A 16,045-nucleotide genomic window follows, 5' to 3' on the forward strand; every position below is an offset into this window, starting at 1 on the left:
CGGAATTGGTCAAGATTATTTAGGAATTGGTTCTCCTCTGCAATGCACATTCCAATTTATGCCACAGGTGCTCAGTAGGATTAATATCAGGACTCAAAGACGGTTGTCCCATCCTCAGAGCCCTGTGTTTCTGCAACAAATCGTTTGCCAGACGAGAGCTGTGAGCAAGTGCGTCGTCACAATGAAGCCAGTAGTATCCCTGAAGTCACCTCTTGCAAATGGAATGAGATTTCTGTTGAGAATGTTACATCAAAATGCCCCTGTTACGTTTTGTTCCAAAAGGAACAATGTACTAATACCATGGGCTTGGAATGTTCTCCAAATGCGGATTGATCTAACTCCTCAGGCGATATTATCCTGCACGCACCCTTCCAAGAGGCATTTTTTAACATGTCTATGGACCCTCTTTGACCATCGATGGGATACAAGAAATAATTTGATTCTGCATCAAAATCAACTTCCTTCCAGTGATGGATGGCCAGGTTCAGGTGCCTGTGGGATCACTGAACGTAGCATTCTCAGCTGATATCTCATTCCATCTTCAAGAACTGACTTTGGGGTTAACTTCAGGCTTTATCATGACTGCACACTTGCTCACACCTCTCGCCTGGCAACTGTTTGTTGAAGAAACATAATGGTCTAAGGATGGAACCACCATCTTTGAGCCCTGATATCAAACTTACTAATCAACTGTGACATGTATTGGAGTGTGCAATGCAAAGGAGAACCAACCCCATAAAAACGTGGACCAACTCCCCCAACTTGTTTGAGAAGAAGAATACAATATCCCACAAAACAGAATTGTAACCCGAGTTGAAGGCTTGTCGCGCCGTCTACAGGAAATAATTGCAGTACGCGGTAGACGCACACGCTGTTAGGCACGTGATCTTTAATGAGCACACCCTAATGCTAATTGTGTGTGAATTTGGTGACATTTGATGGCGTCTTTTTAATTTTATAGTCATTTCTTTACATCTTTAGAAGTCACAGTGAAACAGTCGATTTGAGGGGGTACCTCTTATAAATTTTACTAAATGGTATAAAATATGTATATTTTCACCACTATTTTGTATTTTTTTAAACCATTAATCATGTTAGACACGGTATACGTAATAAAAAACACTATTTCTAACAATTAACAGCTGTTAGGTGATCATTTGTAAATAAAAGTACATGGAAATGGGGGTGGGACAACCTTTTTGACCAATGCTGTATAAGGGTTGCTTTGCATTCTTTGCATTTGAAAAAGGGCACATACTTTAATAACATTATTACAATAATCTATTTTAATTTTGATAAAAAAACTTAATCAAAAACTTTATTGCAAATGTGTTATTTAAACTTTATGGATTAAATGGATTAATCTAAAATTTTAACTAAATGCGTGTTTTGTTTCTATATCAAGTGTACCCATGTCCACAAGTAGAAGCGGTGGATGGAAGCAGTGGTTCTGATGTTCTGGTTGTGACCAGTAGGCCTAAACCACAGCAGGGACTTAATTGCTATAAAGCAGACCGACATACATCTCTAAACAGATGGAACTTATATTGTCTTTCATTAAATAACATAGAGCTTTACATTTAAAGGCAAGACACACTTTGAGAAGGAGTAAGATGAAAATAACATGGGTTGGCATCCTAAAATATAATTTGAGTATGATTTATTACCCTCTATTCCTTTGGAAATTGTATATATATATATATATATATATATATATATATATATATATATATATATATATATATATATATATATATATATATCAACAAAAGGAACATGAACAATTTTATTTCTTAGAGGGGGGGGGGTACCTATTCAGCTGATAGCAGTGAAAATCCATGCCAAGTCTGGTCGATCAATGTAGACCTGTGGTGTCTATAGGAATGTGCCCTAAATCCCACCAAGTGTTGTTTTAGGAATTATCGCACCACATACTTATGATGTCCGTGTTTCGATATATCCCATTTATTCATAGTTGATGGCAGAATGGACAGCCCAGGACATAGTGCACAATATTGCGCGAGCAGGGGATGTGTTGGAAGCAGAAGTTGTAAGGAAGAAAGAAACCAAGCTGAGTAGCTCTGTAATGGAGAAGGAAGGGTTTGTCAGGGCTATGGATTTCCTGAAAAAAAAAAGGAATCAGTGCAACAGAAGTGGTCAAAGATGCCCTTGTTGCACACTTAAGTACAAAGTGCTGTTTAGGTCTTACTTTAATAATTAGAAAGCAAATTTAGTATGTGAAATGTATCTACATGTATGTGATTATTTACTTGCAATTCTTGCTATTTTTTTGTTATATCTCTCTATATATTTAGCTAAATTTTTCTTATTTCAGAAAAAAAAATGAATCGGGATAAAACATTCGTGGGACATTTGGCATGGGGCAAAAATCTTGGAAAGAAGATAATCACTGTGAGTAGATATGCATGAGAACAACACAAACTATTGCACCATTTTCCATATCTTCAGGTAGAAAAAATAAATGAGTTTTTTCCATCATGGACATTTTCCTTTTTAATAGAGTTATGCATTAAGAATTAAATAGCTGTCTTGCAATTTTATATTTTAGGCTGAACAGACAAGGAGGACAAGAGATCTGGTTGCATGGACCAAAGGCATATTACACTCTCACTTTTGGGAATGTGAGCAAGACCACAGATAATATTTGTTGAGATAATTCTGCAGTTTAGTGTTGTGTTTATTTATTTATTCACCATTTAGATATTGCTCCGGCATCTCAAACTTTTTTAAATCAACGGAAAGAATTCTTTTTTTTTTTTTGGTACTTTCGTTTGGCCTTTCTTCAGCACCGTTTATTTTTAGTAAAATACTTAGACGTTTAGTTGGGTATTGGAGAAAAATGGAATCCCCATTGTTGTTTATTTAGATGACGGTATTGTGTCTGAAAATTCTCTAGAAAAATATATTACATTTAAAACTACATTCTAAAAAAATTAAAATGGATCTGTTTAAAGCAGATTTTGTTTTAAACATTGAAAAAAGTAAATTAGAACCAGTCAACAAATTGGAATGGTTGGGGATTATTTGGGACATGGAAGTAAGGGGATTGTTTATTCCCGAAAGAAGGCTTTCTACATGTACTAGTAATACTCTGTGTCTTTTAGACGAATTGGTTTCAGATTTACCGTATATAACAGCTATAAAATTGGCGAGGGTTACAGGTAAAATTATTTCTGTTTTATTATTATGTCTCCATTGATTGGAAATGTATCTAGATAAATAACTAGAGGAAGTATTGGGATTTTAATATTAATATTAAAGACGAATGTCTTGCATTAAAGAATTAATTTTTGGAAAGACAATTTAGTTTTCTTTTTTTTTTTTTAAATGAGAAAAGTCTACGTGTACAAAGCTTGCCTAGTAAGTTAAAAACGGTCTATTCAGATGCCAGAAAACCCGGTTTGGGACCATTTGTTTTAAATACGAATAAGTTTTTCATATTTAAAGGGATTTAAAGTAGATGAATAATTGGTCATCTGTTTATAGAATTTAAAACTCACTTTCTTCGAAGGAGAGATAAACAGACGATCACTGGATCATTGATATAATGGAGATGGCTTTGTTTATGTATTTCTTAGACCGATTTTGATGAATTTTTCAGGAACTGTACGAAGTGGGCCAAGGAAGAGATGATTATTTTTTGGTGGTGATCCGGATCAATAATCAATCAAAAATCAATAATAATAAAAAATCGCTGCCTTGGCGGAGGTCTGCGCTCTAGTTATCAATGGGTTATCGATACAACATGCTGTAATGGAGTTCTGCAACATTGAAGGAAGGAATGGAAAAAATGGCCATTAGGATCACAATCATTGATCAATGACAGTTAACATGGACATGATTATTGTCCAGGATGAACAGAGATTATGGGAACGATTGCTAGAGTTTTGTTTTCAAAAATTTTCTTTTTTTCCTTTTTCATGTTTTCTTGATAATGCTATCCTCCAAGACGTGGAGGTTACAAGCAATAAAAGTTTGAAGGCTTTAGCAGATTCATTACCAGATGTCATTTTGAAGTCAAGAGCAGACAACACAGTGAGATAATATTCTTTCGGCTTCCAAAAATGGCTTGAACGGTGTAATACGATCGGTGTGACCTCTTTCTTTACAGCGAAAGACTCGATTGTTGCTTTTTATCTTCAAAATTTGTCACAAACTTGTAATTATTCTGATGGGTTTAGACATCTTTTTACACTTTAAAATGGTTTCATGGTACAGCCAACTGTAAGAAAAATCCGAAATTGCGAGTCAAAATTCGTTATTGCAGTGAAGGAAGCATCTCAGAGACGGAAAGATCATAGAGTAACAAAAAAGGAACCTGTAACTGCTAAGCACATTTCTCAATTGGTTACTAATTTTATGAGTTCTGAAGTCACTTTGAAGGATCTCCGAGTACTTTCCGTTTGTTTGATTTCATATGCTGGATTCTAATGCAGGGACTAAAGACAGACTGTTTAAGAAACACGGTAGATGGCGATCTGAAAACACAAAAGACGGTTATGTTAACCCTCAAGTGACCGAGTGGGGTCATTTACGACCCCAGCCATATGATTTAATGTGCCATCTCTTTATTTTTTATTCGAATTTTCTTTCCTTGCATGAGTTTGTCAGTCTACTAATCCTACACACTTTCACAGTTTTTTGTAGGGATCAATCAATTAGTATGGTGTATACATCACAAACTCTTGTGGGGTCATTTATGACCCCAAAGAGAAGCATTGGCTTTTAAATATTAGTCTTTAAATTTTATTCAAATGTTTTGCCCAAGCAACACTGACAGGGAAATGTCACATGCATGTGCTTCATGCAACCAGCCAGTGTGCCCAAAACATAGGCACAAATAAGTGGTTTGTGAAGATTGTGCTTGAAGTGTTACTAACAGTGCATCGCTGAATCTAATTTCAGTAGCTTTGTTGGAACGTGTTCTCATAATTGGGTCTCTCATTTTGACGGTTACAATTTTCGGGTATTTTGGAAATATAAAGAATTCTGTCAACATCATATTATACATATATTAACAAATTGTTTGTGTGGATTTTGTTTTATACAAAGATGTGGTAGTAACATACATGTAGGTTGATTGAATGTGTTCTGAGTAGTATGACTTCCTTACCAGCATTAGGGTATTCCCTACTCAGTAAGTCAGCTAATTATTCTTATTGCAGTTAGTAGGATGCTATCTCAACATAAGTCAAAATATTTTTACTCAAAGTAATTTTGTAATGTACTTTTTTCATTTAGTGTGGCAAATAAAAAGAGAAATATTTCTGCAAGTAGAAACTGACAAGGACTGTCTAAATACCGGTGTAATGTTGTTCTTAAAATCTGTGCTTGGTTATTCCATGCAATAAAAGTATTATTACCGAATACTTATTACATTAGATCATTATAAAATACTTGTCTTAAATCCTGGGAGTAGTATAGGTGTGATAAACCATCAACAGCCTTTTATAATAAGGATCCCTGTATAGAGCATAATGGGGTCACAGATGACCCCACTTGGTCATTTCAGTCGGTAAAATAGCTTGGTCTCTTGAGGGTTAAGGATACTGTCGAAGAAAGATTATTAGTTTTTTAAAAATTTGGGAATTTAATTTTTTTTACTTGTCTTCCTCTTTTTTTTGCTATTTCAAATGTTTTACTTCAGTTTGGCTTCTGTGGCAAGTACTACAAGTTTTAATTGTTGCTTTTTATTTATTTGAATCAAGAGTGAAGAGATTGCAAATTATTTATGAAATTGAATAGATAAATAAGAACATAATATTAATTTGTTTCACATTGCGCTCCTTCACACACACCCCCTCCCTTCTCTTGGGTACTTTTCCTTCTCTCTGTAATGTTTACGATCTTTTGTGAATACGACCAGTGTTAAAAAAGGTAAATTTATTAGTATCTCTAAAATCTTAAATTGATAACTTCAATAACTTCCCTTAATCATGGTTATTTTTATTTAACTTTGACCACGGACCCGCAGAATCTTCGAGCGGGCCAGTTTATGTCTATTACTTACAATCGACAGCCAGGGGGGCGTACAATACAATATATTTCATCCTACGCAAAGCTACTCCCCGAATGTATGAGCATCATCATTTACTTGTTATACCTATCTTCATTGCTATTTTTAGTTTTTGATTTAATATAAACTAGTTGTCCTAGAAAAATATTATGTATGGTGACAAATAGGTCTACGCGGGTAATAGCCTTGTCACAATAGTAAAATAATATTCCATAATTTCGCCGTTCTTTGAGACCAATTTCCACAGCAACTCCTCAAATGTGCCATGCACTGTACCAGTTGTAATTTGCATAAGAAAAAGTCGCGCATCGCAGTGCAAGCTATGCTCCTGGTTGGTCACTGGATAGCTAGACCCTGTAAGAAGACGACCTGCATTCATTGGTGGTTGGAAGGGTATCACGTGATACGTCAAAAGATGCGCACGCACGTCAGTCATTTGACGTTTTGCCGTCGAAGAGTAAACATCGAAAGTGAGCTCCCGGCGACGTCTTCCTGCGTCTTCGTCCAGTAAAGCATTGGCGCAACTGTGTGCGATGCATTGTTTATTGGGGCATTTGCGTAACGTTACGCCGACTTTGTTTCATTATGTATAAATGTATATAAATATAAATATGGATGCTACAAACTAATAATGAAACACTTGAAAAAATGTGCAATTTATGATCAACAAACCGACGAGTAGAGTTGTAAAATGTCACCGTGGCATAGGTATCACATCTCTGTCAGTGTGTAGGCCTACTATCCTATATACCTGTAGTGACTGTAGCTTGGGCAGAGTAAAATTTGCTGGCAATGTTGATTTGTTATTGACTTTAATTTTTCTGTGTATAATTGATAATTTCTTGTTTGAATAAGAATAATAATTAACTCTAGAAATTAAAATAGTAAATTATGACAAGTTGATAATTCAGATAACTATAAGAAAGGGCATGTGACAAAGTTTTTTTTTTTTTTTTTTTTTTTTTTTTTGTGGAAAGTAAGCTTGACCAAAGTTTAAGGCAAAGAAAATGTAAAATGACAAAATTATCATAAACAAATGGAAGAACTTTGATATGATTATAAACTTTTTATTTCACATATTTCATAAAAACATAATTAACAGTATATTTTATTTCTTACATTTTTCTTATAAATTTTATAACTCATTTAACTATTCACAAAATATTGAAATAATATAATAATACTTTTTAAATGATTTAAAAGGGTGACAACCTACAAATACATACATAGCACAGGCAAGACTGAAATCCTGATAGAATTCAGATTACTTTAAATTCGTCTTAGTCAGATTTTAATATCACTTTTTTTAAAACTATAAAATATGCCTTGAATTTCAAGTTAGTTTGCTAGATGCGTACATTACTCAGAGTGAGAAATCATGGTAAATGCATATAATAAGAGACAGAAAATGTAATGTATTATCAACATTTACAAATCCTCATATCTGACAGAAATCACAATAAACGAAGTTTTTCCAAGATCTGCAGTATTTAATTTTCTCCAAGTTCATGAGACTTACTACTCACTTTACTTAATTAATCAAAACTTAACTTACAAAAGATGAGGGGAATTCTCTATGCAGATAATACAATATTTGATATTGTGACAAACTACTAATTTAACATTTGATGACTGAGTAATTAAAAAGCAATCATGTTTATTACAATGTCACACTCCATGAAGGCACAGATTTTGGAAATAACAAACATCATTCCTGTTATCTCAAGTCTCTAATTTCAGCTACAATCCATAGGCGGTATCCCATTATGAGGTTATAAGCTGTTTCCATTCCCTGAAATTAAAAAGCAGTAAATGTTTTATATTTGATATTATTATTATTTAACTGGATAAGGCTTCAACTTTTTAGGTAACCTGTTACCATTATACTTAAATATGATTTCAATTTTTATGATAGTAAGATTAAAATGAAAGTTTAGGCAAAACAAACACAGAACATGTTTTTGTCAATGTTAACGAAATAGATGAGCAATGGAAACATAAGTCACAAGTTTACAACTATGGTATTCCGATGAATTACTTCTCACCTTTATAGTGCACAGCATTTCAAAAATAAAAATTGTAGTCCATGCTGAAAAAGATATGAGACTTATCATCAGTATTAAAAAAAAATGTTTATTTGATATGTACTTGAGCCAATTACTGTATGTGGCATAAAAGAGTGCTATTATATGGAGCTACAGTTGAGATATAATAGGCTCTTGTACATCATACACAGTGAATGACAAGTAGTTGTAACTGACTAATACCATGACTAGCCCTTCAACAGTTGTAGGAATGTGCTTGTATAGTGATCAGAATATACAAGTGCAATTATGCTGTTGTTATACATGTAAATGCTGGATAACCAAAACAGTACTTTGGCATGCACTATATACAGCCTATAATTCTCAAGATCCTGGGGTGCCATTGGGTGCCATAGGCTCTTTTTGCTAACCAATATCTAAGCAACATTTCTGACAATTTTGAAAATAATTGTCCGATTGCTTTTTCAGATATTTGATTTGAAAGACGGGGTCTGCGTGATCCAAAATTCACTCAAACAAAAATGGCCGTAATTTGCCATGGCACTGCATTGTCTATATATCCCAAGACCCAGGGGTGCTGTCAGTTGCAGGCTACATATTATGTAAAAAGGTACACGAAAAACGTCAGATTAAGATTTGGAAAAAATCTACCGTTTACTTTTTCAGATATATGCTTTTTAATGAGGGAGTTTAACATTATAAAGACGCATTCCTACAAAAATGGTCGTAATTGGGTATGAAGGTGTAAGTGCCAGATTCCATGTTTTATATAAACAAGGTGTAAGTACAGATTCCTTGTTTTAGCTATAACAGTTATGAGTAGTTTTCATTACTTGTGTGAGTAGCGCGCTTATTTGAATGCTTCTCGGTCATAACGCTACCAGAATCCGTACAAGAAGGGTCTCTCCTGCAGCTAACCGTATTTCCCAACGTAGTATAGTGTATTGTAAGAGAAGGGAGAAATCATAATGTAAGTGTTTATACTGTCAAGTGTGTATTTATAAGTTTTTTGTATAAATTATAAAGGTGAAAAAATAGGTATATAAGATAGAGCACCTGGTAGGGTGTGGTAATTAATATGAAGTACGATAAAAGATAATATGAGAGCGCATTGGTTTAATTATCAACTGCAAAACCCTTCCTGTAATTCAGTATATAACGTTTTAATTATGATTATTGCATTATAAGGTAAACTTCATATCATTTCTGTTTACTGTATAGATATAGCAAATTTCAAGTCTCGTTATATATAACCGAATTAATGTAATGTAATGTTCCATATATCTAGTAAAATTATACTTAGGCCTATGTATTTGATGCATAAGTATTTATATAGTTTCCTTTATTTATTTATTCATTTTATTTATTTATTGTTTTGTTTGTTTTTTTTTTTAGATTATGTACCTTGCTTGCTTGCTTGCTTGCTTGCTGTCATGCTGACATGCTGACCTGCTGACTAGTCCATTTAATGTACCGACATAAGCGATGTGAATGGTTACTGAACTGAACGTTTAAAAATAAAGCATGAGTAACATAAACTCTCCAATGTCTCAACGATTTCACACTAGTACATAATAACAGCCATGGATGCAGGTGGAGACCGGGACTATCGTCAAGAATTAAAGCACAGTCGTGCCGCCTTTAAAGGTGAATGTACTAAAAAAGAAAACATCATAAATGAACTTATTTTGGACTCTGCTCATGTAAATATTGTACAGAAAGCATTGAATGACTTTTGTGTTTCAATAGACCGATTTAGAGAGGCACATTTTAAATACTTCAATTTGCTTAATACCCAAGAAGAAAAAGAAGGAGCAGAAAAATATTTAGACCAGGCAGAGGAAAATTTTAGTAAAGTTCAACGCCGTACATCTTTATATATCTCCAAATTCCCTTTCCATGAAGACGATGCTGTCTCCTGCTCTAGTAAAAGTTCAAGATCAACCACCAACAGTGAAAGATCTACAAGAGCTGCGGCAAAAAGGGCAGTTTTAGAAGAAGAGGCGAAGGCATTAAAAGAAAAACAGAAAATTGAAGAAGAAGAATTTCGACTAAAGCAAAGGAAGGAATCGCTGCGTATTCAGACTGCAATTAAAAAAGCGGAAGCAGAGCTGAAAACATGGGCACCGTTGAAAACCATTAATGTAGATGCCTGGGTAGATAACCTCTCCCACCACGGTATGATGAATGTAGAGGCTCCTGAATTTATTCCCCGAGACAGCCATGTACATCCGATCGATGCAGAAGCACCAACGTTCACTCCGAGCACCAAGACCATTCCCCGAGGACCTATGACTGATGTAGAAGCACCGACACCAACTCCTTACGCCAGGGCCATTCCCCGAGAACCCACAACTGATGTGACAACGGCGATCACTCCCCAGGCCGGAGCAATTCCCAGAGGCAGTCCTTTACCCCCCACTGGCGTAGAAGTACCAGCGCGTGCACCTCAGACTAGTGGCATTCCTGGAAGCAGTCATCTACTCCACACTGATGCTCTCCTAGCTGCGTTGTCCTTACCTCAGCCAGAAGTGCCAAAGTTTGCTGGTGACTTAACTGAGTATAGGGTTTTCTTGGCTGCTTTTGATACTCGTATTGCTTCTCGTGCAGCATCTTCATCTGACAAATTGTATTACCTTGATCAGTTACTGATAGGTGAGCCCAAAGATATCATCAGTAGTTGTTTTTATTTAGAGGATGGGTATCAACAAGCCCGTATGTTGCTTGACAAAGAATATGGTGATCCATATAAAACTGCTATGATGTATTTGAATAAAGTGAATGAGTTGCCATCTGTAAAACAAGATGATCATGTTGGTCTAAAGAAATTGGCTTTGTCATTAACAAAGTGTTCTTATGCAATGCAGCATTTATCTTACCTCAGTGTGTTAAATCACCCACCCAATATGATAAATGTAGTTAAGAAACTGCCTTTTTATTTGCAAAATAAATGGCGAGAGCATGTAGTTAAGTTGAGGCAACATCAACAAAGGGTTGTTCAGTTTTCAGATCTTGTCTCCTTTGTATCATCAGCGTCTGAAGTAGCCAACGACCCAGTGTTTGGTAAAGGGACCATCTCTACAAAGTCTTCAAAGCCTCCAACAAGTAAGTTCAACCAAAAAGTGTCCAGTTTGGCAACGACCGTTTCTGACGTCACTACCGCGCAACCTTGTTGTCCACTTTGCCAAGGACGTCATGACCTTGAGAACTGTCAGACATTTTCATCTAAGAGTATCGATGACAAGAGAGCATTTCTGATGGATAAACGCCTCTGTTTTGGATGTTTTGGACGAGACCACGTGTCAAAGGGCTGCACCAAGAAACGCCGATGTCATAAGTGTCAGAAATTGCATCCAACTTCACTCCATGTTGAAGGTTTTCGGCCCCGACGACAACCTGCTGTCCAATCGCATTCTCTCACAGCTCAAGCTAATACACAGCTGACCGATGGTGCTACTGTGTCTTCCTGCGTTACCACAGTGTCTGCAGACCGTATTTTTCATGCAATTCTCCCAGTGAAGATCCACCAGAAAGGTAGTAGCACTGTTATGAATGCATACTGTTTTTATGATAATGGAAGTAGTGGTTGTTTTATTACAGAAGGATTATTCCGCCAACTTGATGCCTCGGGTGTAACTACTCGTCTCCAGCTTAAGACTATGTCTGGAAGCAGCTGTTTTCAAAGCAATGCGGTGGAAAATCTGGTGATTACAGATAGTAATGGTGATAATGCCATTGAACTGCCACGAACTTTCACAAGAGATGATATTCCAATCACCAAAGATCAGATACCTACGCCAGATATCGTCAGAAGGTGGGATCACCTCAAAAGTGTTGCTCAGGAAATACCAGAATTGCAAGAAAATGTGGACTTGTCTATCTTGATTGGAAACAATTGCCCACTAGCCTTGGAGCCGCTTGGAGCGATACCTTCTTCAAATGGAGGCCCGTATGCAGTGTTACTTAGACACGGTTGGACAGTACATGGACCGTTAACCGCCGATACTAGGGACCACATTACATGCAATCGTATACAGGTGGAGGAAGTCCACAAGGAGATAATGTCCCCGGCTACTGCAATGCACATGATGGAGCTCGATTTTTGTGAGCATAAGCCATCATATCCTGATGAGAAAGGAATGTCACCAGAGGACAAACGTTTCTTACAGATTGCAGAAGACGGTGTTGTTTTTGAGAATGGTCATTATACTTTGCCCTTACCTTTCAGATCCAGTGAAGTGTCACTTCCTAATAACCGATCACAAGCAGTACAGAGGGCATTGTGGCAAAAGAGGAAGATGATGAAAAACGAAACTTACCGTGTAGATTACGTAGCATTTGTTTCAAATATTTTGGAGCGTGGTTATGCAGAGCGTGTTCCTCTTTATGATGTCTCAGCACAGGGCCAAGTATGGTACTTACCTCATCACGGTATATACAATCCAAACAAACCGGGGAAAATTAGAGTAGTGTTTGATGCAAGTGCCAAGTTTCAAGGGACAAGCCTGAATGATCACTTATTACAAGGACCGGATCTGGCCAACAACTTAGTGGGAGTTCTTTGTAGGTTCCGTCAGCATCAAACCGCATTCATTGCCGATATAGAATCCATGTTTTTTCAGGTCCGGGTTCCATTAGAACAAAGAAGTTTATGAGATTCATGTGGTGGGAAAACGGTGACTTGAACAGCGACTTGCAAGAATATCAGATGAGCGTTCATCTTTTTGGTGCTGTCTCCTCTCCTAGTGTTGCCAATTTTGTTCTGAAGAAAATTGGGGCTGAAGCAGAAAATTCTGAAGTGAGTAAAACTCTTCTCAGAAATTTCTATGTAGACGACTGTATTAAATCTGTGAAGTCTACCTATGACGCCATCAGACTGGTAGATGATCTTCAGAAAACCTGTGCAAGCGGAGGATTCCATCTTACCAAGTTTGCCAGCAATAGCATTGAAGTTATGGACTCTATACCCAAGGCTGAGCATTCCAAAGAAATATCCTCAATTGATATCCATTATGATGAGCTACCAATCACAAAGACGCTTGGGGTACAATGGAACATTGAGACAGATCAGTTTGAGTTTTCCATACAGCTAAAAGCCAAACCATCAACTAGAAGGGGGATTCTCTCCGTCATTTCTTTGCTTTATGACCCACTTGGTTTTGTGGCTCCGGTGATATTGCCAGCGAAGAAAATACTACAGGATCTTTGTCGTGACGGAAATGTAGGATGGGATGATGATGTACCAGAGAAGTTTCAAGAAAGGTGGAGCAAATGGTCATCTTCGATATTAGCATTAGAAAATGTAAAAATAAACCGCTGTTTCAAACTTTCAGACTGTCTCCCACATGGTGAAGTGCAGCTCCATGTCTTCTCAGATGCCAGCTTCTATGGTTATGGATCAGTTGCCTACCTTCGATGTAAGGATTATGCAGGAAACATAAATGTTTTCTTTGTAGCAGGAAAAGCTCGACTCGCACCCATCAAGACTATGTCAACTCGAACTTACCGCTGCAGTTACCTCAGTGCGACTAGCCAAAATGATAGAGAGAGAAATTGAGGAAGACTTGAAAGTGTTTTACCATACCGACTCCACTACTGTACTTCGCTACATAGCCAATGAGAAGAAGCGATTCCCAGTGTTTGTGGCAAATAGAATTCAACTGATACGCGATTTTTCCAGTGTAGAGCAGTGGCGTTACGTACCGTCATCAAATAATAGTGCAGACGAAGCCTCTAGAGGTTTATCAGCGGATGAGTTGAGTGACAGTGCAAGGTGGTTGACTGGTCCCGAGTTTCTGTATACCGAGGAAGATACATGGCCGGCAAGCCCACTAAATTCTCAGATGCAAGACCAATCAGAATCGGATGATGAGATCCAACATACAGCGTGTTTTGCATTGAGCAGTGATGAAGAAGATTCTTTCTTTCAGCTTGTGAATCACTACTCAAGTTGGTATAAATTGTGCAAAGCAGTTGCTATCTACGGAAAATTTGTTCAGTGGTTGTGCAAAAGAGAGAAGTCTAAGACGAGTTTCTCTCCGGTGATTACGTCCGAGGATATTGCCCAATCGGAGACCACAGTCATACGTTGGCTACATTGGCGCAGTTACAAAGACGAGATTACCCAACTTACCTCAGCTGATGCAGATCAAACACGGAGCCGGGCAAAGACGGTAAACAAGACCAGCAACCTTTACAAGTTGGATCCAATTGTTGACAATGGTATCTTAAGAGTGGGTGGAAGATTACAGCGAGCAAATCTAACAGAAGAAACGAAACATCCAATCATACTACCTAAAAAGGGCCATGTTACTACTCTTATAATACGCCAAGAACACGAACGTCTGGGGCATGCAGGTCGAAATCACGTACTCTCAAGCCTTCGTACGAAATATTGGATTATAAGTGGAAATGCTGCTGTGCGTTCTTTGCTGGTTTCTTGTGTTAAGTGCCGACGTCTCACTGGTCCAGTGGAACAGCAGAGAATGGCCAACTTACCTAGTTGTAGAGTAGATGAAACGCTTCCTCCGTTTAGCAGATCAGGCGTGGACTGTTTTGGACCCTTTGTCGTAAAAGACGGAAGGAAAGAAGTCAAACGATACGGGGTACTCTTTACTTGCTTGTCTAGTCGGGCAGTACACATAGAAGTTGCTATGAACCTTGAAACGGACACTTTCCTTAACGTGCTTCGAAGATTCATTGCGCGCCGAGGAAATGTTAGAGAGTTGTGGAGCGACAACGGAACAAATTTTGTTGGAGCTCACAAAGAACTTAAACAAGCTCTTCAGAACATGAAACATGATGTCATTCAAGATAATATGTGTCGAGTAGGCATTGATTGGCATTTTAACCCTCCTGCAGCAAGTAACATGGGTGGGTCATGGGAACGCATGATACGGTCTGTTAGGAAAGTTCTCACGGGTCTTTTACAAGAACATGGAACCCAGCTCGACACTGACTCCTTTCACACTCTCCTCTGTGAAGTAGAAGCGATCATCAACTCGAGACCACTGACGACAGTCTCCATGGATCCGCGTGATGAAGATTCTCTAACTCCGAATCACATTTTGACGCTCAGATCACGGGTTACCGTTCCGCCTCCAGGTGTATTCCAGAGAGAAGATGTGTATCTTCGCAAACGTTGGCGACGAGTACAGTACCTTGCGAATGTGTTCTGGGCAAGATGGAAAAGAGAGTTTCTACTGAATTTGCAAAGTCGTACAAAATGGATGAAACATCGTCGAAATCTAGCGATCGGCGATGTAGTTATTATTCGAGAAGAAAATGTGCCGCGTTGTGAGTGGCGCATGGGTCGTGTTAAAGAGGTAGAGATGGACTCTGAAGGTTATGTTAGAGCAGTACTGCTTAAAACACAAAGTGTAGATATCCGTAGACCTTCTAACAAGTTGGTTCTTTTAGTTCCAAATGAACATTAGACGGGAGATTTGAAGTAACTAGTTAATTTCAGTAAGATATTATTTTGTTTTGTTTTAAGGGCACTTAGAATATTTTGTTTTGTAGATAAATAAGTACAACTTATTCAGTATAACTTATTTATGGAACCGGGTATGTAAGTGCCAGATTCCATGTTTTATATAAACAAGGTGTAAGTACAGATTCCTTGTTTTAGCTATAACAGTTATGAGTAGTTTTCATTACTTGTGTGAGTAGCGCGCTTATTTGAATGCTTCTCGGTCATAACGCTACCAGAATCCGTACAAGAAGGGTCTCTCCTGCAGCTAACCGTATTTCCCAACGTAGTATAGTGTATTGTAACAGTTCAAAGGGAGAAATCATAATGTAAGTGTTTATACTGTCAAGTGTGTATTTATAAGTTTTTTGTATAAATTATAAAGGTGAAAAAATAGGTATATAAGATAGAGCACCTGGTAGGGTGTGGTAATTAATATGAAGTACGATAAAAGATAATATGAGAGCGCATTGGTTTAATTATCAACTGCAA

The 16,045-nt window shown here is 37.3% G+C and overlaps 2 protein-coding genes across 2 annotated transcripts in view; both read left to right on the plus strand.

Moving 5' to 3' along the window:
• The first annotated feature begins 9,410 nt into the window (after positions 1–9,410).
• Positions 9,411–12,742, plus strand: LOC147759252 (uncharacterized). Its single transcript, XM_086998606.1, has 2 exons — positions 9,411–9,729; positions 9,988–12,742. The coding sequence occupies exons 1-2, from the start codon at positions 9,666–9,668 to the stop codon at positions 12,735–12,737; spliced, it is 2,814 nt and encodes a 937-aa protein (XP_086854732.1). The 5' UTR covers positions 9,411–9,665; the 3' UTR covers positions 12,738–12,742.
• Positions 12,743–16,045, plus strand: part of LOC147759253 (uncharacterized) — a 61,823-nt gene continuing 58,520 nt past the window's right edge. The window contains exons 1-2 of the mRNA XM_086998586.1: positions 12,743–13,384; positions 13,539–15,260. Coding sequence (XP_086854712.1) covers positions 12,743–13,384; positions 13,539–15,260 — 2,364 coding nt within the window. The remainder of the gene's footprint in view (positions 13,385–13,538; positions 15,261–16,045) is intronic.

This window comes from Lingula anatina, unplaced genomic scaffold (genome assembly GCF_051362555.1).
Source record: "Lingula anatina isolate TDL-2025a unplaced genomic scaffold, LinAna3.0 unanchor82, whole genome shotgun sequence".
In the NCBI taxonomy this organism is placed as follows: Eukaryota; Metazoa; Brachiopoda; class Lingulata; order Lingulida; family Lingulidae; genus Lingula; species Lingula anatina.

What these genes read in the sequence shown, in the direction of transcription:
- LOC147759252 (XM_086998606.1), top strand. Translation starts at nt 9,666, where the DNA reads ATGGATGCAGGTGGAGACCGGGACTATCGTCAAGAATTAAAGCACAGT. An exon ending in CAGTCGTGCCGCCTTTAAAG is followed by an intron (nt 9,730 to 9,987) that starts GTGAATGTACTA and finishes CTTTCCATGAAG; the next exon opens with ACGATGCTGTCTCCTGCTCT.